General features: G+C 40.9%; 2 protein-coding genes across 2 annotated transcripts; both read right to left on the reverse strand.

Moving 5' to 3' along the window:
• Positions 1-4576: 4576 nt before the first annotated feature.
• LOC306894281 (galectin-3-binding protein A-like) lies at positions 4577-13301 on the reverse strand. Its single transcript, XM_079456697.1, has 5 exons — positions 13152-13301; positions 11713-11913; positions 10857-10988; positions 5907-6165; positions 4577-5828 (listed from the first exon to the last, which is right to left on the reverse strand). Exons 1-5 carry the CDS (start codon positions 13213-13215, stop codon positions 4790-4792), a joined length of 1695 nt encoding a protein of 564 aa, XP_079312823.1. The 5' UTR covers positions 13216-13301; the 3' UTR covers positions 4577-4789.
• Positions 13302-17779: 4478 nt separating this feature from the next.
• On the reverse strand, positions 17780-24363 carry LOC306894028 (putative nuclease HARBI1; the record flags this gene model as incomplete). Its single annotated transcript, XM_079456247.1, has 4 exons — positions 17780-18153; positions 18241-18352; positions 23653-23768; positions 23931-24363. The coding sequence occupies 4 exons, from the start codon at positions 24361-24363 to the stop codon at positions 17780-17782; spliced, it is 1035 nt and encodes a 344-aa protein (XP_079312373.1).
• Positions 24364-25881: the final 1518 nt, after the last annotated feature.

The following is a 25881-nucleotide window of genomic DNA, read 5'->3' on the forward strand; positions in this document are numbered from 1 at the left end:
GACATCAGATACCTGTCCGCATACGCAGGGGTTTCATACAGACAACTATGACATCAGATACCTGTCCGCATACGCAGGGGTTTCATACAGACAACTATGACATCAGATACCTGTCCGCATACGCAGGGGTTTCATACAGACAACTATGACATCAGATACCTGTCCGCATACGCAGGGGTTTCATACAGACAACTGACATCAGATACCTGTCCGCATACGCAGGGGTTTCATACAGAGAGCTATGACATCAGATACCTGTCCGCATACGCAGGGGTTTCATGCAGACAACTATGACATCAGATACCTGTCCGCATACGCAGGGGTTTCATACAGAGAGCTATGACATCAGATACCTGTCCGCATACGCAGGGGTTTCATACAGACAACTATGACATCAGATACCTGTCCACATACGCAGGGGTTTCATGCAGACAACTATGACATCAGATACCTGTCCGCATACGCAGGGGTTTCATACAGACAACTGACATCAGATACCTGTCCACATACGCAGGGGTTTCATACAGACAACTGACATCAGATACCTGTCCACATACGCAGGGGTTTCATACAGACAACTATGACATCAGATACCTGTCCGCATACGCAGGGGTTTCATACAGAGAGCTATGACATCAGATACCTGTCCACATACGCAGGGGTTTCATACAGAGAGCTATGACATCAGATACCTGTCCACATACGCAGGGGTTTCATGCAGACAACTATGACATCAGATACCTGTCCACATACGCAGGGGTTTCATACAGACAACTGACATCAGATACCTGTCCACATACGCAGGGGTTTCATACAGACAACTGACATCAGATACCTGTCCACATACGCAGGGGTTTCATACAGAGAGCTATGACATCAGATACCTGTCCGCATACGCAGGGGTTTCATAAAGAGAGCTATGACATCAGATACCTGTCCACATACGCAGGGGTTTCATACAGACAACTATGACATCAGATACCTGTCCGCATACGCAGGGGTTTCATACAGAGAGCTATGACATCAGATACCTGTCCACATACGCAGGGGTTTCATACAGACAACTATGACATCAGATACCTGTCCGCATACGCAGGGGTTTCATAAAGAGAGCTATGACATCAGATACCTGTCCACATACGCAGGGGTTTCATGCAGACAACTATGACATCAGATACCTGTCCGCATACGCAGGGGTTTCATACAGACAACTGACATCAGATACCTGTCCGCATACGCAGGGGTTTCATACAGACAACTGACATCAGATACCTGTCCACATACGCAGGGGTTTCATACAGAGAGCTATGACATCAGATACTTGTCCGCATACGCAGGGGTTTCATACAGAGAGCTATGACATCAGATACCTGTCCGCATACGCAGGGGTTTCATACAGAGAGCTATGACATCAGATACCTGTCCACATACGCAGGGGTTTCATACAGACAACTATGACATCAGATACCTGTCCGCATACGCAGGGGTTTCATGCAGACAACTTTGACATCAGATACCTGTCCGCATACGAAGGGTTTTCATGCAGACAACTATGACATCAGATACCTGTCCACATACGCAGGGGTTTCATACAGACAACTATGACATCAGATACCTGTCCGCATACGCAGGGGTTTCATGCAGACAACTATGACATCAGATACATGTCCACATACGCAGGGGTTTCATACAGACAGATTTGACATCAGATACCTGTCCACATACGCAGGGGTTTCATACAGACAGATTTGACATCAGATACCTGTCCACATACGCAGGGGTTTCATACAGACAGATTTGACATCAGATACCTGTTCGCGATTGCAGGGGTTTCATACAGACAACTATGACATCAGATACCTGTCCACATACGCAGGGGTTTCATACAGACAGATTTGACACCAGATACCTGTCCACATATGCAGGGGTTTCATACAGACAGATTTGACATCAGATACCTGTTCGCGATTGCAGGAGTTTCATACAGACAGATATGACATCAGATACCTGTCAGCATATGCAGGGGTTTCATACAGACAGCAATTACATCAGATACCTGTTTGCGATCGCAGGGGTTTCATACAGACAAATATGACATCAAATAACTTTGCGCAATCACAGAGGTTTCATACAGACAGATATGACATCAGATACCTGTCCGCATACGCAGGGGTTTCATACAGACAGATATGACATCAGATACCTGTCCGCATACGCAGGGGTTTTATACAGACAGATATGACATCAGATACCTGTCCGCATACGCAGGGGTTTCATACAGACAGATATGACATCACATACCTGTCCGCATACGCAGGGGTTTCATACAGACAACTATGACATCAGATACCTGTCCGCATACGCAGGGGTTTCATACAGACAACTATGACATCAGATACCTGTCCGCATACGCAGGGGTTTCATACAGACAGCTATGACATCAGATACCTGTCCGCATACGCAGGGGTTTCATACAGACAGCTATGACATCAGATACCTGTCCACGATCGCAGGGGTTTCATACAGACAGGTATCTTATGTTATTGATGTATGACTTTCTTATCTAAAGTTCTGGAAAAAGTACTCTCAACTAAAATATGTTCCTTCATCCAAAGGAATGAGATTAATGAAGATTTCCAGTCTGGATTTAGAGCACATCACAATACAGAGACTGCTCGGATTAGAGTTACAAATGATCTGCTTATGGCGTCCGACCGAGGTTGTATCTTCTTATTGGTGCTGCTAGATCTTAGTGCTGCATTCGACACCATTGACCACAGCATGCTCCTACATAGACTCGAAAATGATTTCGGTATTAAGGGAATATATTTGAAATGGCTTATATCTTATTTATGCGACTGTTTTCAATATGTAGCAATAAACAATGAGGTATCACGCAAATCGCAAGTCCAGTACGGTGTACCACTGGGCTCAGTCTTAGGGCCTATGCTCTTCGCATTATACATGCTACCTCTAGGAGATATAATAAAGAGACACGGAGTTAGCTTTCACTGTTATGCTGATTATACGCAACTTTATATTTCCTCGAAGCCTCATGAAACACAGCAATTCCATCGAATAGTGGAATGCATAGTCGATATAAAAAAGTGGATGAGTAGCTATATTGTATTACTGAACTCTGACAAAACTGAAGTGTTACTTATCGGACCGAAAACCGCCCTATGTAACAACCAAGAATACTGCTTAACTATTGATGGATGTTCCATAAAGCCCTCATCTTCAGCTAAGAATCTCGGCTTTATATTCGATAGTACTCTGTCATTTGAGAACCAGGTCGCCAACACCTGTAAGATTGCGTTTTTCCATCTTAAAAATATATCTAAACTACGTCATATGCTGTCACCATCAGATGCAGAGAAGCTAATACATGCCTTAATGACATCAAGACTAGATTACTGTATGCAGGCCTATTAAAAAACTCCCACTGGTCCAAAATGCGGCGAATGCTGTGATGATAGAGCTGGACAAAAGACGTGGCGACACTACAAAATTATTAATGATAATCTTAAATCTAATAATTATTTTATTTCGCCTTGTTGTGCAAGCACTGTCGAGCTTGTGCAGAGGCTGCAGCTTTTGCCAGAGGGGAACTGGAATCCCCTGGTTAGGCCTGCTTTCCCTCTGAGGTTTTTTTCTCGTCCAATGGCATTTGCTTTTACGGGGGGCTGCTAGAATTTTATAGTTTTATTTAATTAACACTGCATATAGGAATTTATTGTCTGTCTGATATTTGACCTGTGTTTTGACTTGCATAACCTTATATGTTTTCTTGTACAGCTGCTTTGTAACAATGAAAATTGTCAAAAGCACTATACAAATAAAGCTGACTTGACTAGACTTGAAAGGGAACTCTCAGCAATGTATCAATTTTAAACCAAATCAATTTTGTTTATTTGGAGTGAAATTTAGCTTTCTGAAAATGTAGTTTAGAATTCTGCTTGTTTTTTTCCGCAGTGTTTCTTTTTAAGATTTGCAGTTAAATACTTTGTTGTTTATCTATTTCATTTAATGATTTCATTTGTTAATATTCAGTTCTTTTCTATTTTTATTTATTTTAAACCCTCCCAAATCTTGTAATCAAAAATAAAACTCTAGGTGTATACAAGCAAGGTGTTAGTTTTTTTTGGAGGGGCACTGAAAGGGGGTTTCGCCCTGGGCGCCTTGGAAGTTAGAACTGCCACGCGCAAGGCACCTTTTACAGAGAATCAGTGCTTTAACCGGGCAACATCACGAACGCAGATGCTGCGTGTATAGGCGAATTCTGTCATGTGACACCACATTTTCTCGACCAAAACTGTTTCCTAACAATCTTTTGCAATATTTTATATGTTATTGATGTGCTAAAAATAAATGAAAAAATGTTTATAGATAAATGGCATTTCCATCAGCTATATCGCTAAACACTTTGAAGCGCTCAACTTTTTTATTAAAAAAGCCATGGATGGAAATATGGCTACTGTCATGGATAATTACAGCATATATATATTTACTTTATGGCAAGGTGCGTAACTATAAACAACTATGTTAATCTTTTAAGGAAATCATAACAATAATCCATAAGCATAACACATGTTTTTATTTTTTTAGATGCATGATAGAATAAAAAAAATGTATTTGGGAAAATCATCAAAAAAGAAAATATCACAGATTATAAAACGGATTTCATTCTATTCATTCAATGAATAGATTTACCATAGAAGCATTTAGAGAGATAACATTTAATTGATTAGACTGAACTGAAATGGAAATAAAACCCAAATCTGTGTAGTCAGATATACTCTGGACGCACTACAAATCTGTAAGTGTAGTCATCAGGACAGGGGTTGGGCAGAGCCATGCTGCTGTTGACTGGAATGACGGCAATGTCATTTTTAAAATCCTGGACATGAAAGACATTGTTTTTGCTTTTACAGGTGAGAATCAATCTATTGTTGTAGCGAATGGTGCTCTTATAACTATACTGGTTGTTATATTTGTAGAACCTTGCAACAGGGACAGAATTGCAGGATATACCATAGTTAGAGCATTCCTGGAAACTAAGAAAAACCTGTGCTTGCCACTGAACGCTATTGTCTCTGAGAATAGCACTGCTGTGTACAGGAGTGGAGAGAGTTTGAATTCTGTTGTTTTGGCCATAGTTGTAACTGCGATCAAAGGGGTAACGGACATCAGTTGCATTGATAAACACACTCCAGCCGTCTCCAGTGTAGATCCTGGGCAGATACTCATCAGTGCTGTTATCCATGTGTTTCATGATCTTAGAGAAGGCAAGAGCATTGTACTGAAAGCCTCTGAGCAGGCCGGTCAAGTACAGATTCTCATGATTATCATGGAGAACACTTGAAGCAAACTGTATTTGGTAGAGTTTATCTACAGGGATCATGGGGAATCTGATGTGATTGAGGAGTCTGGCCTGTTGTTCTGTACTAACTACATCCCCATTATACTGGATCCAGCACTCCAGCGCATCCAGAAGAAGCGCTTCATCCTTCACAACCAGATCTGAGCGCAACAGCAGAGCGTCCATCGTGGAAAAGGAGAGGCTTTTCCACACCGAAGAGACTATAAGGAACTCACAGTTCCAGGAAAGGTACTGAAGGATATTCTCTTGCAGAACCAGGTCACCTGTGTGAACGCCATACTGGTACATTGACACCTGAGTCTGGAAGCTGTTGTCTTCAGGAATGAGTAAAGTAAAGACCCTGCCAACATCTTCCATAAGCTTCTTCACTCCAAACATATAAGCCAGCTTATGGAGACATTGGGCGGATGTGATGGAAACATCGATCCGGCGTGTGTACAAATAGCTAATGATGTTCTTTAGGTATGTCTAACAGTACTAATGCAGTAGCATTCAGATTCCTGAATTTGTGTTGAAAAGTTACCTGAGAAAAGCAGAGACGTGTGGATGACACGTTTCACTGACCTCCACTGTGAGGATTTTGGATTGTGTTATGTTTAGCTCTGGAAACATCTGAAAGATCACACTGTGAACACAAAACATCATTTCTGCCTGTTCACTGACATCACGTACAGTAATGTTGAAATCACATCCATCTTCACTGTCAAACAGAGCACCCAGTTCCTCAGACAATGCCAGGCTGTTATCCAGAGAGAACTGTTGATCATAGCTTACATTTTTACCTGCAATAGAAAAAGAGATTAAATAAAAAATGTCAAAAACAAAAGAAAGAGAATCCTTTTGCGCACAATTGCACTTTAACATGTCAACTTCTTTACGCGTGCTTTCTCTTCACAACATGTGCCGTCGTGAGTGTTTCTGGTCCTGGAGTACACAAAGCACCCATATCTCTCTAAACAAACACACCTTTTGAACTTATTGGCTCATTAGTAAGACTCCAAGACCCCAGATGAGTGTGTCAAAACTGAAGCGTTTCTCAACTCCAGTCCTCCCCCATAATGTTTTCCATGTCTACCTATATAAAAACACCTGTTCAACTCATCAGACCTCACTTCTTATATTAGTCAGTGTGTTAATTAGCCTTCACAATTACCACATTTACCAGCTGATGAGTTGAGTCAATTGTGACGCTAGCAACCCCAAGGTCATGTGTTCAATCCCAGTCATTGCACATACTTCTAGTATAATGCAATGTAAACCGATACACATGAACACAGGTATTTTCACAAACAGCAGCTTTTTCTGTGCTGTTTGGCCGTTCATCCACACACAAACCCAGCTTCAGGTCACTGAAACCGAACTCTTGCCAGTGTGAAGATTTTCAGAAACTCTGTTGCAGCGGTGTCGTGTAGCCGGTGTAACTGGAGATTGTGGTTGACGTCAGAGTCCATTATCTAATTTGTTATTTGTTTGAAGTTAGTGGTTAAATTGAATTGCAGTCATATTAATTGAATTAAGACTGAATTGAGACTGGGTTTAAATAGGCAGAGGTGCAGCACTGTCAGTCATTTTAGTCACTTATTGCTGTCTTGTTTGTTGTCAACCTCATTTCTGAGCTTTTTACCCTTGTTGGATTACTGTGTTTTGACCATGGATTGTTCTTTGTTTTTTTGTGAATCTCTGCTGCCTGCCCTGACCATTGCCTGCTTCCATCTGCGTGTTCTAATTTTTGCTTGTTTTGAGGATTATGTTTATTAAAGCTCAACCTCTCTTTGTCTCAGAGCAGTCCGTGACAACGTTTTACTGTTTTTAGTCTTTTTTTATATTTAATTTTTTATATGTTATATAAATGTTATGTTATGTTTTATTACAAAATGTTTTTTACAGATAAAATATAATTAATAGTACACAGGTATATTTAGTGCCTGAGACCCCTCACCCAGCAAACTAGTGACCAGGGGGGTCTACTCCAATCTGCAACTAACACGTAGGCGCAGGACCAGATCTCTGTTGACCATAACAACCCACACCAAACCATCATGATAAGACTATTTTACGACCCAATGGAATGTAGAGAGATGCGCTCTCTTTACTGACTTTGGGGACAGACATACAATTCTATAAACAGTACATTTACATGGAAAGGTTATAAATGAATATATGAACATTTAGATGTTCCTGTTGTTATGTCTGTCTTAATCATTGACCCAAAGTAGTTTAAATGAATGTGTGTATAACTCCTAGATTTATTGGATTTGTAGTAACTCATTTAACCAAGATGATGTGATGATGTACTTAATGTTAATGTTTGTTGTGTTTTGGAAACTCTTTTCATATTAGTTTTATTAAACTCTTAGAAGTGTCTTAGTGAATGCACTGAACCTGATGCACTTTGTGGGTTAGGGTGTTAGGGATCAGCACTGAAGTGCATCAAAGAGCCTGAACAGAGATTCGACATCACACATATTATAAATATCTGTAACCCGGAAGTTTGTTTTTTAGTTGTTTTTAACTCATCTGTGAGGAAAAACAACCCCAGCTGGAAAGAAGCTTTTACATCTGATAATACATTTTACTTAAACTTTTTGGGAAAAACTGTCTCTTCGACTTCCTTCAAATTTTGAACATGCAGGACTGAAGTGAAAAGTCCGTCAGTTCCTCATAAGATCTTTAAGGGCTTTTGGATTCCCATCCAATTTCCTTAATGTTGTCCAAATGTTGTACAAAGATATTGATAGCTGTATAATTTTAAATTCACGTACATCTCCAAGATTCCCTATTCTTCATGGAATAAGACAGGGTTGGCCTTTAAGCCCATTGTTATTTTTAGTTATTGTAGAAACACTATCCGTTGATATTTTGCACAATAATAACTTTGCTGGTCTTGGTGTCTTTAACAAAGAGATTCGTATATCACAATTACATTTACATTTATTCATTTTATCCAAAGCGACTTACAAGTCGTTTTTTTATACAGTGTCACATTACTGCAGAGCAATCAGGGGTAAGGTGTCTTGCTCAAGGGCCCTTCAGTCATGACCTGCTGGCACTGAGATTAGAACCAGCAACCTTCTGATTACAACCCAACGCTCTAACCACCAGGCCACAGCTAACCCCATTAGACAATTAGACAATATGTTCGTCACTTCCTCATTTATGCATACCCATATTTTGTCAATTTGGACTTTGAGTGAACTACACTTCTGTGTCTCTGTCATTCCTTGTCCCCGGATCCGGTTCCTCTGATTGCTCCATCGACTAGGCCCTTCAAATCATGAAAGCTGTATACCTAGACAAAGTAATAATCTTACACAGATGATACTAATTTATTCTTAAAAGATAAAGAGAAAGTTTCTCCAGTATTCTCAAACTTAATTTAAATGTGAAATGATTTGCTTATTTGACAATGTAGAATTGAAGAAATATATTTTTGCAAACAAAAGAAGTGAGGGTGTTCTTGAAGTCCTGAACTTTGATGATACCAACAAAACATTCAAAGTTAATTGGTTGAAGAGACGCTTGCTTGGGTCAGACTCTTTGTAGAACTTTATCCCAAATAACATATTTAAAAGGGTTGGTGGCCTTTCTTTTTTGATGAAATGTAATTACTCCACTGGTAAATTACCCATTAAATTGGCTAGTTTTCATCAACAAGCCTTGTTAGCCTGGAAGTTGGTTTACAACCACAACTTTTCACCCCATAAAACCATGAAAGTTTTATTAATGTCTACCAATTTCCTGTCCCGTTTAAAGAATTTAAATCTGTTATAAATGCTATTCCAAGTGGATTAATATGTCTGATGAAAGCTTCCCTTACCTATGAGGCATGTTCTAAGCAATTATCCATTTTATGTCTGGAACGTGTTTCAATTTGAAGTAAAGATTGTAATAATAAATGTATTCGTCAAATCTCTCAATCTAGAAATCTATGTACTCCAAAAGGAAATTATTTTGGAATTCTATAATAGAGAACATTCAGTGGAGGAAAACATGGTTACTACCATTTAAATATTGTATACCCAATAAAATGAAAGATGTGCATTTTAAAATTATGCATAATATATAACTTTGTAACGCACTTTTGTCCAAATACTGTGATTTACCTTCTGGAATAATAAAGTTGAAGACAACTGTCATTTATTTTTATCTTGTAATGTCTCTTCAATTTTCTGGAATGATTTGAGCTCTTATTGTTTTTCTAAAGTTAATATGGTCTTTTTGAAAACCCAAACAAATCTTTTGAATCTACTGTTAACTTCTTTATCCTTGTGGCAAAGTTGAACTTTCACAAACAAAGGTTTCTTAAGAAAATTCCTACTTTTATCGATTTCATATGTGAAGTTAAATATTTAATCAAATCACTAAGAACAATTGATAATAGAAAATGTACATCTTTTTTGAAAAAATATGATGAGATCTTTCATGTACCATGATTTATATATCTGCAGTTTAATGTTTTATATATATATTTTTTTCTTTTTCTTTCCTTTTTTGTCCTATGTTGGTGTAAATGTTGTTTATTATATGCATTTCGGAAATGTTCTAGATTCTATGGAATGTATATTTGCACTTTTGTAAGACATTTCTTGAATAAAAAAAATGCTCATGCTGATTCTTGCTATGTGCTTGTAATGCTAAGTGATTTCCCCTACAGTATTTACTGCAGTTTATCAAATAACCATTGCAAATACTATAAAACACAGTAGTGTACATTAAATAAGTGTCGTCATACTTCTGTGTTTGGATTTCATATAGCCAGTTATTCTATATCATTAATAGAATATTAGTAATCGCTACTTTTTCATCTGTTTGTTTTGGAAATTCTATGTAAATAGATTTAACATTTTATTACAAATCACCGCCACATTGCACAGCTTTGTGATACAACTAGGTATTGTGATGCGTCAGTTGATATATCATGACTAGAAACCACTCAGTGAGGCGAGATAAGTCTGGAAATGAGGCAGAAATCAAACCCAGACAGACTAAATAACTGCAAACAAAAGACATTTCTTAAAAATAGAGAACAGAAAGTGTAAACAGGAGAAGTAACACTCAACATCATTTCTGTCTCTCAACTTGGTATTAGGAACCGAATCTCTAGACTAGACAGAATTCCATCTAACAAACTCATGAAAGGGCTAAAGCAAAAATAATACACAGAATGTCACCCAACATCCTTATGTGGTGCATTCTGTCAACATCTGACAAAACAAATTATGTTTGGATAAGAAATACCCAATGATTTCTGTTCTTGAATGCTAAAACAAATGAATATTGGATGGCATAAGTCTGATTTTGAATGAGAGCTTTCATGTGTCTTTTACATTGCCGTTGGGTGAAATCAGGTTATTCCTGAAGTATCTGTTCAAACTGAAAGAGCACAACACGTATTGAAATGCTGATAAAAGGTCTTTTTCTGAACCTGTTCTTCACAAGATGTAATTTCTGGAAGATTTACTAGTTGACTTACCGGTGTCACAGACGACTCCAGCATCTTCTTTATGTGTACAGTCAGTAACACCCCAGTTTTTAAAACTACAGTCAGACAGTGAGCTCTCAGAGCTTTCACAGTTCACATCATCCAGCCAGATTGGACCAGACCCTAAAAAACAACACGACATTGCAAAGTTCACATTAGACTGGTGCCGTTATTTATTATAGTTTACATTGAACAATATATTCAAGTCATTTGTAGAGTATTTGTTGGCTAAGTGAAACTCATGTAGCATGTGTTTTTAGTCCATCATGTGCACTACGCTCTCAGGCGTCAGGTCAGTTGGTAATACCTAGAATTTCAAAATCAAGTGCAGGCGGCAGATCCTTTTCCTATCTAGCGCCTAAACTTTGGAACAGTCTTCCCTGCACTGTCCGGGAGACAGACACACTCTGTCAGTTTAAATCTAGACTAAAGACGCATCTTTTTAATCTTGCATACACTACACTATCATAATATATATATTCCAAAGATTTAGGCTGCACTAGTTAGATCAACCGGAACCAGGAGCACTTCCAATAACAACTGATGCATTTTGGGTTCCTCGCCACCGTTTTCATACTGCTTTGCACTGTTTGTCTGGCCGGGGGGGCTGCAAGAATTTGGTAGTCTTATTTAATTAACACTGCATATAGGAATTTATAGTGTGTCTGATATTTGACCTGTGTTTTGACTTGCATAACCTTTTATGTTTTACTTATATTCAATGTTTTCTTGTACAGCTGCTTTGTAACAATGAAAATTGTAAAAAGCGCTATATAAATAAAGCTGACTTGACTTGACATATATTATGACCATGCATAAATTCTCCTCCACACGTATGGAAGCTCACCAGGATTTTGACTAAATGAAGCTGATATTGCTCCAGAGAAACCCAGCTGACGACACACCACCTGAGCTTCAGACAGTTTCCATCCATCATCACAAACTGTACCCCACTGTCCATCATGATACACCTCAACACGACCAGATGAAGCCAGATCGCCCACCAGCCTCACTCTGCCCTCCCGTGTGGGACGCCCTGTGCGCCCATCTGCAGCAGGGGACAGAAAAACTTTCATATCAATGTTCTACCACACAGAAGAGAGTGTTAGTTCATTGTACATTGATGAACATTCTGTCATCATTTCCTACCTTCTAGTTGTTCCAAATCTGTATAAATTACATAGCAAACGCCCATTTTGTTTGTTCAGTTGAACACAGAAGACATTTTGAAGAATGTAGGACAGCAAACAGTTCCGGGCCACTTTTGACTACCATTGTATTTTTCCTACTGTGGGAGTCAACGGGTGTTGAGATTATAAGCTTTCTTCCAAATCTCTTTTCCCTGTTCATACAGATTTGGAACAACTCGAAATGAAGACGGAATGTTAATTTTTGGATGAAGTATCCCTTTAAATAAATGCAGAAATTGACATTACCCAGCATGAATAACTATTGTATGTTATCTAATGCATTAACTCATGTGTTAACAATGTGACTTTCCATCCACTTTCAAACGTCAATGAAATTTAATATATTTTTTGATTATTTTGTTTTTAATAAAAGTTTATTAAACAATGCAGATGTTTCACGGCTTATATTTTCCAATAATGTCAATATTTTTGGCCATGACTGGATATTAATATTGTTTTCTTCATTATTGCTTGTACACCTACAATTCATTCCACTGAATGCTTCTGTTTATGTATAATGAAACAATGAACTTTGATCTGGTTTATCTACAGTATACTGTATGTACTGCAGCTGAATTCACAAACATCATTTAATGTTGATATGGGGAACTAAATGTTCTTTTTTTTACTTTACTTCATGCATTTACTGTATATATATATCAAACCTGCTGTCGGTGTGTCAGGTCTTTATCATGAGAACCCACAGCACTGAATACAACTGAGTTGATCAGATAATGTGCAAGATTAAAACGGAAGAAAATCAAAACTGCTTATTTCACTACAGCTGAAACAACATTCAAAAGTGCTAAACACGTAAACAGAAATCAACTGAAAGTCAAGTGAAAAGGCTGATCTAAAACTGCTTCTTTGGTTTTTTGCACACAAACACAGGCGGTTACAGAAGGTGCTCTTTGTCCTATATGGATCCGTTTCTTTTAACACACACACACACACACACACACACACACACACACACACACGTAACTGACAAAACATAGGAAGGACATTCAAAACTCAATACTCTAGCCATACTTTTAATCAGTTGCTGTAGTTCTTTTTGTTCTCATAAAATGTAAAAGCATTTGTAACTACATACCGAAAAGAGTCCACTGCTGTGCTGAAACCTGCAGAAACAAGAGAGGCCATACAATATTCAGCATGATTCCTCACACGCTAAAGAAAATCGCATTAAAGATGAAGACACTCTCGACCACATGTGCTCAAAAGGCGGGATTTCGTCTGTTATGGGAGGAGCCACATACACAATGGCAATTCAAAGTGCTTTACATAGAAGAAATTAAAAATATCCATTTGATAAAACAGTGAAGAAATAAGAATAAAAAATTAAATAACATCGTTTAGAAGAAATAAGAAAAATAAAAATTAACAAGTTAAGAATAGAAAATAAATAAATAAAGTACAGCACAAACAGTCAGACATTCAGAGGCACAGTTCACATTCATTAAATGCAAAGTTAAACAGATGTGTTTTGAGTCTGGATTTGAATGTGACTTCTGTGGGAGCACATCTGATCTCTTCTGGAAGCTGCTTCCAGCTGCGGCTCGCATAATAGCTAAATGCAGACTCTCCTTGCTTGGAGAGAACCCTTGGTATTTCTAGCTGATGCCATCCTAATGACCTGAGTGTTCTTTTGGGTCTGTATTCAATGAGCATATCTGCAATGTATTGAGGTCCTAGGCCATTGAACGATTTATTTATATACCAGTAATAAAACTTTAAAATCTATCCTATATGTAACTGGTAGCCAGTGTAAAGACTGGTGTGATATGATCATATCTTCTGGTTCTGCTCAGAATCCTTGCCGCAGCGTTCTGTGTGAGCTGCATCTGTCTTATGGTCTTTTTGGGGAGGCCAGTTAGGAGTCCATTACAATAATCCACCCTGCTGGTGATGAAAGCATGCACTAGTTTCTCTAAGTCTAATTCTTGCAATATTTTTCAGATGATAATATGCTGATTTAGTTATTGCTTTGACATGACTACTGAAGCTAAGGTCTGACTCTAGAGACACACCGAGATTCCTGACTTGATTTTTAGTTGTTTGACCTTTAGAGTGAAGGCACGCATTCACCTTGAGAACTTCATCTTTATTTCCGAACGCAATGACTTCAGTTTTGTCTTTGTTTAACTGAAGAAAGTTTTGGCACATCCAACTATTTATTTCATCAATGCATTTGAGCAGGGAGTCAATGGGGCTGTAATCATTAGGCGATAGGGCTAAGTATATCTGTGTGTCGTCTGCATAGCTGTGGTAAGCAATTTGGTTATTTCTCATTATTTGGCTCATTGGGAGCATGTACAGGTTGAATAGGAGAGGCGCAAGAATTGAGCCTTGAGGGACTCCGCATGTCCACTCAGACTTATGGTCACCTATACTCACATAATAACCTCTTGCTCCTAGTGAAAAAGTGAGTCTCTCTGGAGCCCTGTAAACACTAAACAACAGCTAATTCACGCTAATTCTTTCTCTATAAATGAACAAAACGAATTGTAACAGCTTTTAATATTATATATAGTTTAGTGTTTAACATAAACAAAACTTTATTTGACTTGCTGGATTTTGAAATCACCCATACAGAACGAGAAAAGTGCAGAAAACAAACCTGGCTATTAAACATTACAGATGACAATTAGACAAATGCTCTCTTATTTAGACATTGTTTTGCATAAAAGTGTCTGCTGAATAAATATATGTAAATGTGAAAGTTTTGTTCGCTTTCAAGACTGACGGTACATAAATTCATGTCAATATGCGCATGCCCATACAAAGTATACGAATCTCAGAACAACTGCAGGACAATGACACTGTTACATTCACAAAATCACAAAGTTCACTTTTACACCCGTCATTTCCATACCTGAGTGCACGGAGGACAATGTTGACCTTTATATAACACAGTCTCAGAAAAATTAAAATCTCAATGAACTGAACGAGCTGAAGAAAAACCACCACAAGGTGGAGCAAGAAATCATACAGTCATCATTTCAAAGCAAGAGTGCTGAACAATGTGTTCGTGGTTATTGTCTTTCAACAATGTCAGAAGTTGTATTAAGCACTACGTACCGGCACAGATTGTTTTCCAGTTGTAAGCACTGGCAGAGATGAAAACCACAAGTCAAGGCTTTTTAAGCACTTAACATTATTCAAGGTGCAAGCAACTTTGTTGTATCCAATACAATGGAGGGAAAATGCTTCACAAAGTTCCAAATAATAATAATAATGATTCAAAAAAGATACAATTAACTCAAAAAGACTCAGTCAGAGTCCATCCACAAGGAAAGTCCAACACTGTGATCAGCTTGTACATCTATTGAAGTTGAATCACAAGCATCAATAACATGATTAAGGCAACGGATGGGTCACACACACTCAAACACCAAACACAAAACTAAGGAAACAGAGAGCTTAAATACACTCTGCATAAACAGGACACAGGTGAAACTGATGCCATTAATGACACAAGTGAAGGGCAAAAATACACTCAATGGGACCCCTAGTGGCCAAAAAGAGAACACCGGGTAAACCCTGACAGCCTCTAGTGAGATGAGTTATTTTTCTGGATCATGTTGGTGTTGTAAAGATACTTTACATTTCATTAAGAAAGGTCAGTCTAACTAAATATTTGGTAAGGTAACCAAAAGAAACTTCAAAATATATATGTGTAGGGCAAATGTTGACAGATCAGTCACAGGCCAGCAAACCCAGTGTGCTCTGAACACATCTCAGTTAGTCTTCATTTGACTAGAGTGACATTACTTTGTGACCACGTTCTGAGGACATCTAAGGTCTATTGTGTTGACTCTTGGCCCAGAAACGTTGTGGAGCCATTTTGAAATAACGTGTTGCACTGCAAACATTGTAAAGACATAGTATACTGGCCTCCAGATAACCTGGACACTGGTCATTTTATTAATGTACCTGGTCAGTTCTGATTTGTATGTTATTAAATGGGAAAATTATGATCAGATTGAAATCTGTTATAATGTCAAGACGAATGGCATAAATCCACCTTTTCACAGCTGACTGATTAAACTGAACTTCAATGAGATGCTGCTGTCACGCCAGGCTTGGACAGATGTACACACCACAGGGGCCTGTACCATGATGGTAGTTGAACAAACTCTGGGTTACAGGATTGGTTTTGAGTCGACAAAACCAAATCGATGCAATCAGGCTTTATTGGTACCATGACGCAGCTCATGAACTTTCTCTGTCAACCCAAGCTTTGATCCTTAAGCTATGATTACTCCACACGCGCGTGCACTTAAAAGAGTGACGTCGGCACCGAACAACCAATCGCGTTCAATATGGACAGATCGAGAGCGATATATTTTTCTGCGCAGGAGCAAGAGATTATTCTTCACAAATCTGAAGAATATAAAAGTGTTTTCCAAGCACGCAGTAACACGGTATCTGCTGCCAAAGCAAGAGAACAATCTTGGAGGAAGATTGCTGATTGCGTTAATGCATACGTTAAAAAATTAATGTGAAATTAATGAGGCTATATAAAAAATATATTAAATGCTAAAATGAAAATATGTGTATTCGTTTCGATACATGCATACTCTACATACATACGTATGTATATAAAATGTGAATGTATAGGCTAAGCTATTAGATCCTAAGAATTATTGATATTCATTGATTTTTAGATGCAACCCCAACTCCAAACGTTCCTGGCAGCAGATCAAGACAAAATATAAGAATATAATTCAAAGTGGTGAGTATTTACCACAACCTTTTATTATTTCTGTGAACATTAAGTCACAAACGCTTGCTTGCAGCAAACAGAAAAAAGTGTGAAATGAGGAAAACTGGGGGAGGGCCTCCTCCTCAAGATTACACTGTGGCGGAGGAGTTGGCGCTGAGTAACAATGAGGGGAGGCCGATTATGGATGGGATTGCAAGTGCTGTACAGTCTGACCCTGGTGCTGGCTCCTCTAAGCAAGTGACACTGGGTATGTGTGTGCAATGCATTACTAATGTTTTAAAAAGAGTTAAATATGGCTGACTCTGTTCTGCAGTAGAGGGAAATACAGTGTCTCTGTTGAAGCCAGCACACATGCACACAGTCTCATGCACAGAAGTCAGTATGCAGAAGACAGAACACAATGAACGTAACCTGCTTTATAACAGTTATGCTGTACATTGGCCTTTAATTTATTAGGGTGAACCAAATGATGAAGACACTCTGTCTGTGTGTTCTGAGACAGTTGCTGAGGTGAATGCACTGGGCTTTTTATTATGGCACACATTTGAATGTCATAATTAAGTGACTGGCCCTTACACATCTCTTTTACTGTAGGATTTTTCACAACCTGCCCCAGAAACTGAAGCCTCCACCTCAATGGGCTACAGAAGGAATGTGAACAAGGTAATGCTTTACACCTTTGATTGTTTGTGGTGGAATTGTTTCAGGTGGAAACAGACTCTGTCAGGGCCCTTTACAAAAGGAGTCTAGAACTAGACTGTTCACTGAAGGAGCTGGACTGTGAGCTGAGGAGGCTCCAAATAAAAAAATCAAATTGGAGATCAAACAGCTGGAAAAAACTGATTCCAGTATGTGAATTTTTTTTTAACCAAGTAACCCTTTAGTATGAACACTTTGATTGTTTATTAATGTAATTTTCTCTTGCTCTCTTTCTTCCTCCACATGACCAATTAAACAGTTTGAGACCTATCTGCAGTGTCAGTGTGCTTTTATTAAGTAAAATATTGTGTTGTGATTGCATCTCTGACAGCTGCGCCAGCTGGGTGGTCAAGTGTGATGGGGTCAATTTCATCAGGGAGAAGCTGGTTTTGTGGTGGTTCTCGCTCCTTTCTGATCGTGGCTATATTGTGCAGAATGGCACATGCAGCCAATATCTGTGATGCCCGCTCTGGTGACACTCTTAGACGCCTAAGGCAGTTGAAGCGTGCCTTAAGGATGCTGAAGGTCATCTCAATCTTGACCCTGGTTTTACTGAGGGCTACATTGAAGCGGTTTTGTGGCACTGTCTGAGGGTCAGGATAGGGGGTTAGCACAAACCTCTGGCATGCATAACCTCTATCTCCTACCAACAGGCCATCAAAAAGCCCTGTCATAGAACAGAAAAGGGGAAAATTATTTAAGTTTTGCTATTAACATTTAAACTTTAAAGTGTACTGTTCCAAATTTTACTTGCCTTCCTCAAAGCGCTGACACAAAATAGACTCACGGAAAATGCCTGAGTCATGCACTGAGCCAGGCCATTTGGAATCCAAGCTTGTGATCATGCATTCATTGTCACGGCCGGGATTAGAACTCGGGTCTTTGGTGCGAAAGTCCTAGATTCCACCGCTTGAGGGGTATGAACCCAATAGTCACACGTTGCACTGGTCTTTCAAAAAATAAGTTTATTAACAACAAAAGGAAAAAAGGGAAAAAAGACTTTCTTCCTGTTACTCACGAAAAACAGAAACTCAGGAACAGGTTTGAATAACATTAAGAAATTAAATTCTTGAACAATCCAACACAAAAAATAAAGTTCTTTAGAGCAATAGCAGACTTCTGGCAGTCACAGGCTAAGAACCAACAATAACCAAGCAAGGATGGAGAGTACCAGACCAGCTTAAATACTTAGCACAAAACGAGACACAGGTGAAATCAATAACACAGTTAACCAAAAGGCACTTGTGTAGCCATGAGTCCTAGGGGGACCTCTAGTGGCCAAAAATAAAAACATAAGGCAAAATCTCTGACAGGACCCCCTCCTCTAGGAACGGCTCCTGACGTTCCCTCCAGGACGACTGAACTTGGAAGCATGAAATTCTCGGATTAGTTTCGGGTCTAAGATGTCCCTGGCAGGGACCCAGGAGCGCTCCTCAGGGCCATAGCCCTCCCAATCCACCAGATACTGCCGGGACCCACGTACTTGACGCACATCCAGTATCCGGTGGACTGTGTAGGCTGGCTGGCCACCAATGATACGAGGAGGGGGAGGTTTACCTGTCGCAAGAAATGGAGAAGAGAAGACTGGTTTTAACAGCAAGACATGAAACGTAGGATTTATCCTTAAAGACCTAGGTAAGTATAACCTATAAGTAACTGGGTTCACTTTCCTGGCAATCTTGAAGGGTCCGATGAACCTCTGAGAAAGTTTACGGGACTCCACCCGCAAGGGAATGTTCTTTGTGGACAGCCAGACTCTTTGGCCAGGGCGCAGAGGTGGGGCAGGTCGACGTCTTCGATTAGCCTGCTGCTGGTACTGCTGGGAGACTTTAAGGAGCTTAAGTCTGACCTTCTTCCATGTCTGGCGGCAACGCTTGACGAACTGTTGTACGGAGGGAACTGCGACCTCTACTTCTTGTTCAGGAAATAGTGGAGGAGTATACCCGAACTGGCACTCAAAAGGAGACATGCCCGTAGCCGAGGAGCGAAGGGAGTTGTGCGCATATTCTGCCCATTTGATGAAGGAAGACCAAGAAGATGGGTTGTTAGCTGACATACACCTTAGAGTAGTTTCCAGATCTTGGTTTAGCCTCTCCGTTTGCCCACTGGACTCTGGGTGGAACCCAGAAGATAGACTCACTGTAGCCCCCAGAGATTGACAAAATGCCCGCCAGAACCGGGAGGAAAATTGGGGCCCTCGATCAGAGACAATGTCTTGTGGGATGCCAAAGACGCAAAAGACATGGTTGACAACCAATTCAGCAGTCTCCTTTGCAGTGGGCAGTTTGGGCAAGGGAATAAATCGTGCCGCCTTGGAGAACCTATCCACTATGACCATGATAGTGGTGTTGCCCTGTGATAATGGAAGTCCATGGTCTGTGTGGAATGGTAAGAGGATGCAGTGGCCCCTGGGGTGCACGATGAGGGACTTTACCTTGGTTGCATGTGGGACAGGCTTTTACAAATGTTGTGACATCCTTCTTGACAGTTGGCCACCAAAACCGTCTCTGGAGGAACTCAAGGGTGCGAGCAGTGCCCAGATGACAGGTGAGGCGGGAGGAGTGGCCCCACTGAAGGACCTGGGAGCGGACAGCTTTCGGGACAAACAAACAGTTGGTTGGCCCTCCTCCTGGGTCAGGTTCTCGGGCCTGAGCTTGTTTTACAGTATTTTCTAGCTCCCACCTGATATGAGCTATTACCTTGGAACTCGGGATAATTGGCGTAACTGAATCTTCATGAGGAGTGCTTACATATACTCGGGACAATGCATCAGGTTTAAGGTTCTTGGAGCCAGGGCGGTAAGACAAGATGAACTGGAATCTGTTGAAGAATAAGGACCAACGTGCCTGTCGGGGGTTGAGTCGCTTAGCTTGCTGAATGTATTCTAAGTTCTTGTGGTCTGTAAGCACTTGAAATGGGTGTTTGGCCCCCTCAAGCCAATGCCTCCACTCCTCAAGCGCTAGCTTAACTTCCAGTAGCTCTCGATCCCCCACATGATAGTTACTCTCAGTCGGTGTAAGGCGGTGGGAAAGGAATGCACAAGGATGCAGCTTGTTGTCCTCCCCCCTTTGGGACAGCACTGCTCCAACCCCAACGTCTGAGGCATCAACCTCCACAATGAAGGGAATATCTGGGTTGGGTTGAATAAGGACCGGTGCGGTGATGAACTGGCGTTTTAGTTTGTTGAAGGCCAACTCAGTTTCAGACCCCCAACAAAAGCTGGCTGCTTTTCCCTTAGTGAGGGCTGTTAAAGGTGCCACTACTGTACTGAAGTTCAGGATGAACTTGCGATAAAAGTTGACAAACCCAAGAAAACGCTGTACCTCTTTAACAGACGAGGGAGTAGGCCAATCCACAACTGCTTTAACCTTTTGAGGGTCCATATGTATTTGGCCAGGCTGGATGATGAACCCCAGGAACTGGACCTTAGTCACATGAAACGCACATTTCTCAGGTTTGACATAAAGGTGGTTATCCAGAAGGCGTCTGAGAACCATACTGACATGTTTCACATGCTCTTGGAGGGAACTCGAGAAGATTAGTATATCATCCAAGTAGACAAAAACAAATTGGTTGAGCATGTCTCTGAGAACATCATTAATGAGAGCTTGAAAGACTGCAGGAGCATTAGTGAGACCGAAAGGCATGACTAAGTATTCATAGTGTCCAGTGGGGGTGTTGAAGGCAGTCTTCCACTTATCTGCTTGTTTAATACGCACAAGATGGTAGGCATTATGCAAGTCAAGCTTAGTGAAGATGTTGGCTTCTTGCAGAATTTCAAAGGCAGTGCTCATTAACGGCAAGGGATAGCGGTTTCGAACAGTTATCTTATTAAGGCCCCTGTAATCAATACATGGCCGAAGTCCTCCATCCTTTTTCCCAACAAAGAATCCCGCTCCAGCTGGAGAGGTGGAAGGACAGATGATTCCTGCTGAAAGGGATTCGACAATGTACTTGTCCATAGCAGTTCGTTCAGGGGGAGACAAAGAGAATATACGACCTCTGGGGGGAACGGTTCCAGGGAGTAGCTCAATGATGCAGTCATAAGAACGGTGAGGCGGTAAGGAAGTGGCTTTCTTCTTGCTAAACACCGGCTTAAGGTGGTGATACTGAGTAGGTATTTGAGACAGGTCTAAAGGTTCCTGAGACTCGAGAACAGGATCAGGGGAGCATGTAGCCTGACAGGTGGAACCCCAACTGAGAACTGTGCCTGTGGGCCAATCAAAGTGTGGGTTATGCTGGAGGAGCCAGGGGTGACCGAGGATAACAGGAAACTCTGGAGTCTGAATTATGTGAAAGCACACTTTCTCCTGGTGCTGGTAAATGGAAAGACTAAGGGGAGAGGTGATGTGGGTTACTCTCCCAGGTGCTAACGGTCTTCCATCTAAGGCTGTTACAGTCAGAGGGGCAGGGAGGAAATTGGTAGGGATAAGAAGACTCTTGGTAAGGGAAGTATCCAGGAAGTTCCCAGCTGCTCCGGAATCAATCAAGGCCTGGAGTTGATGTTTATTGTCTCCCCAAGTGAGTATGATGGGAAGTAGCAACCCGGCGTTGGAAGGTGAAGCAGCGCGTGTTACTCCTGTTACAGTCCTTCCTTGCCTGTGCGGGACTTGGCGTTTCCCGAGAGCTCGGGACAGGCTGAGCGAAATACACAATATAGACAGCAACGATCTCTGAAGCGACGGTCTCGCTCTGAAGGAGACAGTCGAGCCCTGCCCAACTGCATGGGCTCAGGAGAATCTTGAGGTATCGTTAGCATTTGGAGGGGAGCTGGGCTTGCAGACAGTGTAGAAACAGACTGGCGATGCAGGTTTCTTTCCCTCAGGCGATTATCTAGCCTGATTGCTTGGTCAATGAGTGCCTCGAGATCACTGGCAGGTTCTCTGATAGCCAGGTCATCCTTGATCGCCTCAGATAGACCGTTCAGGAAACTCACCATGAGGGCCTCGTCGTTCCAACCACTCCCAGCCGCCACTGTCCGAAACTGTATGGCATATTCAGCGGCACTGCCGTTAGCTTGTCGAAGGGTGAGAAGTCTCTTAGAGGCTTGCCGAGGGCCGATAGGGTGGTCAAAGACTCTTTTGAACTCCTCTTCAAACATAGCATAACTTGAACAGCAGGACGCCTGTACCTTCCAGACCGCTGTTGCCCAGGAGAGAGCCTTACCAGAGAGGAGGGTGATAACGTACGCAATCTTGGCCCGATCTGAGGGGAAGGAAGGTGGCTGTAGTTCAAATGTGAGAGAGCATTGAGTCAGGAACCCATCACATACACGGGGATCACCCAAGAAGCGTTGAGGTGGAGGTAAGCGAGGTTCAGCCAGAGGGGATAATATTTGAGACTCCGGAAGGGGTACAGGGGCAGCAGCAGCTGGAGTGGAGGGCAGACGGTCAAAGAGCTGACGAATCGAAGTCATGAGGTCGCCGAGCACCTGTGAGTGTTTAGCCATCAATGTCTCCTGCTGTGCTAGGGCTGTCTCATGGCGCTGAACTGTAGACTCATGCTGTGCAACTGAGGAAAAGAGTTCTTGAGATTTAAGCGTCTCTGGGTTCATTATGTGGCTTGGTTATTCTGTCACGGCCGGGATTAGAACTCGGGTCTTCGGTGCGAAAGTCCTAGATTCCACCGCTTGACCACAGAAAGTTATGAACCCAATAGTCACACGTTGCACTGGTCTTTCAAAAAATAAGTTTATTAACAACAAAAGGAAAAAAGGGAAAAAATACTTTCTTCCTGTTACTCACGAAAAACAGAAACTCAGGAACAGGTTTGAATAACATTAAGAAATTAAATTCTGGAACAATCCAAAAACACATAATAAAGTTCTTTAGAGCAATAGCAGACTTCTGGCAGTCACAGGCTAAGAACCAACAAACACCAAGCAAGGATGGAGAGTACCAGACCAGCTTAAATACTTAGCACAAAACGAGACACAGTTGAAATCAATAACACAGTTAACCAAAAGGCACTTGTGTAGCCATGAGTCCTAGGGGGACCTCTAGTGGCCAAAAATAAAAACATAAGGCAAAATCTCTGACATTCATGATCACAAGTCATCTGCAGGTGAAATGTACAGTAATTGTCCTATCTGTTAGTTACTATTTATTTAAAGATTGATCTCGATGCAAATAAAAATAATTTCACAAAGGCTTTATAGTAGCCCTACCTGAACATTAAGGCTGTGAAAGGACTTTCTGTTCACGTAATCTGCTTCATGTTCTCCTAGCGCTGTGGAGATTGCAACATGTGTGCAGTCTATTGCTCCTATGACTCTAGGGAATCCTATCATAGGAATGAAAAATATTTATTTCAAACCATTCCTAACAGGTAGCTACCGCATACTATTGTATAATAGATTTCTAAGTGTGAAATATGAGCATTCAAAAAAATGAGCGTGAAAGGTTAAATTTGTTCATGTGATGTCACCCTATCAAGATATCTTACCGGCAATTTTATAAAAGCCCTCTTTTATGGACATGGTGGATAAATGTCCAGGGAACACAATGAAGCTATTTATGTACCCCTGCAGAGCGAGGACCACCTGGCGAATGGTTCGACAGACCGTGTTTTTCCCTAGATTCTCTGCATCACCGACCACATACAAGTATGTACCACTTGCAAAATAACACAACGCAATACATACCATTTGCGGTACAGTAAGGGCATGGCTTCGATGAGTCACATTTGTTATGTGAGGCTCAAGAAGTTCGCAAAGATAAGATATTCCTTCCGCGGAAAATCTGTATCTTTCGTACAAGTAACTATCAGGAAAGTCAAGGGGATTTTGTCTGTCCCTAAAAACTCTTTCTCTACGAAGTGCTCGTCTAACAATTTGCGCGGAGATGTCCACAGGATTTGGGAGAAAAGGTGAAGCCATTGCAACAGAGAACAGCCGCTGGGAATTAGTTACGTCACCTTTATGTTTCTTTGCTCACAGCTGATTGGTCAAACTTCAGTCTGAGATCTCGAATCCAGAACATAGCCTGCCCCGGAGCAGGTTAGCCGTGTAGCGTAAGATACCATGGCGACGAACACCGATTAAAGCCGAGCTACTTTAATGGTACCTAAAACCCACGGTTGGAACAAACTAAACTGAAACATAGCTGGCTAGCCACCTAAACCAGCTTCATGGTACAGGCCCCAGGCGAATAGGAGGTAAAAATAATCCAAGACCAAAAAGATGCCCAGAGCGTACAAAAAAACAAGGATGTTTCTTCAAAAAACAGGAAGCACCAAAATCCATAACAGGTAAGCATATACAAAAAGTAAACTGATAAACTCCCAAAAAAAACAAGCAACGGATATATTCCTACAAAATGCGGGCCTTTCTGATACAGTATGTGCATGCCCTTCGCCAAAAAACACGTGTTCTCTGTTGAAAACTTGCATCATTTAAACATGAACTGACTTTACGTTTCACCTCTGACTGACTTTAACATTTTATTAGACAGCTAACCCATTAAAGATAATGTTTATTCTAGGGCTGTCAATAGATTGCAATTTTTTTCACGATTAATCACACACATTTCACTCGATTGACTGCGATTAATCACACATTTTTTTACTCGATTGACTGTGATTAATCGCACACTTTCCACTCGATTGGCTGCGATTAATCGCACACTTTTCACTCGATTGGCTGCGATTAATCGCACACTTTTCACTCGGTTGACTGCGATTAATCGCACACTTTTCACTCGGTTGACTGCGATTAATCGCACACTTTCCGCTCTTTTGCCTGCGATTGATCACACACTTTCGCTCGGTTGACTACAATTAATCACACACTTTTCACTCGGTTGACTACGATTAATAGCACACTTTCCACTCGATTGACTGCGATTAATCACACACTTTCCACTCGATTGACTGTGATTAATCGCACCCTTTACCCTCGATTGACTGCGATTAATCACACACTTTTCACTCGATTGACTGCGATTAATCACACACTTTCACTCGGTTGACTACAATTAATCACACACTTCCACTCGGTTGACTACAATTAATCACACACTTCCACTCGGTTGACTACGATTAATCACACACTTTTCACTCGGATGACTACGATTAATCACGCACTTTTCGCTCGGTTGACTACGATTAATCACGCACTTTTCACTCGGTTAGCTGCGATTAATCACACACGTATAGTGAAATTAAACATACACTATGCTGCTAGAATTGTATAGTTTTATTTAATTAACACTGCATTTCTGTCTGATATTTGACCTGTGTTTTGAGTTGCAAAGAGAAGTTTATACTGGTGTGCTGTCAGACAGATTCTGACGCAGTGCTTTAACCTGTGTGTTCACCAGACTGGACCACTGGCATGATGTGTTGAGCCAGGTTCCACAGCCAGAAGCTGTTCATCTATACTGGATGTGTCAATAAA

The sequence above is a fragment of the Barbatula barbatula genome (assembly GCF_947034865.1).
Source record: "Barbatula barbatula genome assembly, chromosome: 5".
NCBI classification, from domain to species: Eukaryota; Metazoa; Chordata; class Actinopteri; order Cypriniformes; family Nemacheilidae; genus Barbatula; species Barbatula barbatula.

Excerpts from the sequence above, each read along its gene's own strand:
- LOC306894281 (XM_079456697.1), bottom strand. The coding sequence starts at position 13,215 with ATGCTGAATATTGTATGGCCTCTCTTGTTTCTGCAGGTTTCAGCACAG. Across the intron at positions 11,914-13,151 it reads ACAGCAGTGGACTCTTTTCG|ATGGGCGCACAGGGCGTCCC; the intron begins GTATGTAGTTAC and ends CCCCTGCTGCAG. Across the intron at positions 6,166-10,856 it reads TGGAGTCGTCTGTGACACCG|GTAAAAATGTAAGCTATGAT; the intron begins GTAAGTCAACTA and ends TTTCTATTGCAG.